General features: G+C 46.6%; 1 protein-coding gene across 2 annotated transcripts; it reads left to right on the plus strand.

The window, feature by feature from the left end:
- The first annotated feature begins 334 nt into the window (after positions 1-334).
- LOC120700069 lies at positions 335-2011 on the plus strand. 2 transcript variants are annotated; one of them, XM_039984228.1, is made up of 3 exons: positions 335-652; positions 876-966; positions 1462-2011. In XM_039984228.1, the coding sequence occupies exons 1-3, from the start codon at positions 398-400 to the stop codon at positions 1734-1736; spliced, it is 621 nt and encodes a 206-aa protein (XP_039840162.1). In that variant the 5' UTR covers positions 335-397; the 3' UTR covers positions 1737-2011. The 2 variants fall into 2 exon arrangements, with proteins under 2 accessions (XP_039840162.1, XP_039840163.1); XM_039984229.1 differs by having other exon boundaries at positions 340-652; positions 906-966.
- The last annotated feature ends 329 nt before the right edge of the window (positions 2012-2340 follow it).

Consider the following 2340-nt stretch of genomic DNA (forward strand, 5'->3'; position numbering starts at 1 on the left):
ACTGGGAAGGAGGGAGTAGTAACGGGCCTGACGAGCCTCACAATCGATTCTCCCGAGTGGCCGACAGAATACATAGTACTCTACTCATACAAGGCAATTATGTCGTGTTGATACGGACAAAGTTGATATAAGTATCAGATACGTATTGGTGTCCGTGTGTTAATTTGTATATATCTATGTGATCAAGTCGTGGGCGGAGGAGATGGTTCGCCGCCTATGTTATTGATAGATGGATACCCCGTATACGAGCCCGATCATTCCCTCTTCGTGATTTGATCATGTAGATTGAATATATAATAATTATACTAACTTTATCCACGGCAACCTCATAACTGCAAGTCAAAAAGAAAAAAAGCCATCGGCGGCGACGGCGCAAACTAAAAAGCCATGGGCGGCGATGGCGCCCGTGCGCCGCCGGATCGAGATCGACTGGCAGGAGGTTTTCACCAGCGCCCGCTCGTCCCCCGACCGCGAGGCCAACGTCTTCTTCGCGTCCCCGACCGCGAGGCCCGAGAAGCGGCGTGGGCCCCCCTACCCCACCAGGAGGCTCTGGGGCCTGCGCGGGAAGCTCGAGCAGCGGCGCCGCGAGTGCTGCCCCGGCGTGGTCGCGGGTGACGGGGCGCCCGGCCGGGTGACGCGCGCTGCCGCGAAGGTACGTGCGCCTGCCGCCCGCTCATGTGTTTTCGTGTGTGGTTGAATCGAGCTGGGGTGTTTGATTATGAATCGATTAGCTTTGCGGAGGTGCTTTTGTGGGAGTTCAGTGCGCATAATGTTCCTCAGGTGTGCGCGTGGGTTTCGTCCCCCCTCCCTTTTTTTTGAGCTGCATTGTTCCATTATTCAGGGAAATCTGAGCCCATTCTTCGTGCTGTCTGTAGGCTGATGATGTCGGGGAATGCCTGTTTCAGGGAGATGAGCGCGAAGGGGAAGGTACCTCTGCATCCGCTGCAAAGAAATCACGCAAGCTTGGTATGAGTTTCACATCTGGGGCCTGTTTGTATGATTGGTTTCCAAGACGGGTCAAATTCACTGATGAGCAGACACACCTTCCTCTGATTTATCAGTTTTTGTCCCCTTTCTATCTTTTGATCCTTGCCAGCAACTAAACCAACAAAAAAGCAACACCAAGATAAGATTTGATCCAACTCCAATTTCGCTTATGCGTAGTCATGGATCTAGCTTTTATCAGAGCTTCAATTTGGTCATCCATCCACTACAACAGATTCATTTTTAGTGACAAAAATATAATTTAATAACCTCATTTTCTGCCTTTTCATGTCACTTATCCTTAACAAGCAGCTTCCTGAGATGTGTAAACGGGATAATATCATTTTGCACAATATAAACTGAATGACAACTCTGAAAATAAATTGCAGCATATATGGACTTAATAGAGAAAGTAAAGAGGTATTTGTTCTGCTGCAGTGTCCACTAGGACTAACTGTGCTCATTTACTGTTTGTAGATATTGAGAAAGAAGATGCACTTCTCCACATGCTTGGTGAAGTCAACAAATCACTTCAAGCATCTTTGAAGTCTGGTGAACCTGTACAGGTGCCAGAAAGCACCTCCCCTGAAGAAATCTTTGAGGCGCTGAGAGGGATACCCAGATTGGCCCGTGCCGACCTGCTGCAAGCCTATAGTGTGCTTATTCGGGATGATCGTCAGTTCAGATCTCTTATGGCACTCCCCAAAAACATGTTGAAGGAATGGGTGCTCATGGAAATTGGAAGCACATGAGGCTTATTGAGACAACATGCTAGTGATAGCCGATTGGGATCTCTTAGCCTTCTAATGGAACTCGGGAACAAGTGAGACTTGTTGAGTTTGCCCTGCATACCATGCATATTAATGTAATGGTGTTTCTAGGGAACTTGTTTCAGTGGTTCTTTCCTAGTTGTATGTTACTAGTTGTGCAACGTCTAACTCTAATGTCGTTAGCTACTGCGGATTCTCCACAAGTGTAATGTTGATTATTCGTGAGAATGTGTGGAAACATCCTTTATTCTCTTCAATTACAATGGTGTTTATTTTGTGGGAACATGCAGAGGTGGGGGGCAGAGGAGGGTGTTCTTGGGGTAGGACCACTTGATGGCGGCTGAATGTGTTGGTGATAATTAACTGTGTAAGAAATATGAGAAGAAATCTAGATATTGATGCTACATCGATCCCTACTGTAAAAATTTTTGATAAGTTTTAAGAACTAAATCTGTCAAAACATGAGGAAGGAATGGCTGCTCATGGAAATTGGAAACACATGAGGCTTCGAGACAGCATGTCAGAGATAGCTAATTGAGATCTCTTAGCCTCTTCTAATGGAACTCGACAACAAGTTTCGTTGCAC

The sequence above is a fragment of the Panicum virgatum genome, chromosome 3K (genome assembly GCF_016808335.1).
Source record: "Panicum virgatum strain AP13 chromosome 3K, P.virgatum_v5, whole genome shotgun sequence".
NCBI lineage: Eukaryota > Viridiplantae > Streptophyta > Magnoliopsida > Poales > Poaceae > Panicum > Panicum virgatum.

Excerpts from the sequence above, each read along its gene's own strand:
- LOC120700069 (XM_039984228.1), top strand. The coding sequence starts at position 398 with ATGGCGCCCGTGCGCCGCCGGATCGAGATCGACTGGCAGGAGGTTTTC. Across the intron at positions 653-875 it reads TGACGCGCGCTGCCGCGAAG|GCTGATGATGTCGGGGAATG; the intron begins GTACGTGCGCCT and ends TGCTGTCTGTAG. Across the intron at positions 967-1,461 it reads AAAGAAATCACGCAAGCTTG|ATATTGAGAAAGAAGATGCA; the intron begins GTATGAGTTTCA and ends TACTGTTTGTAG.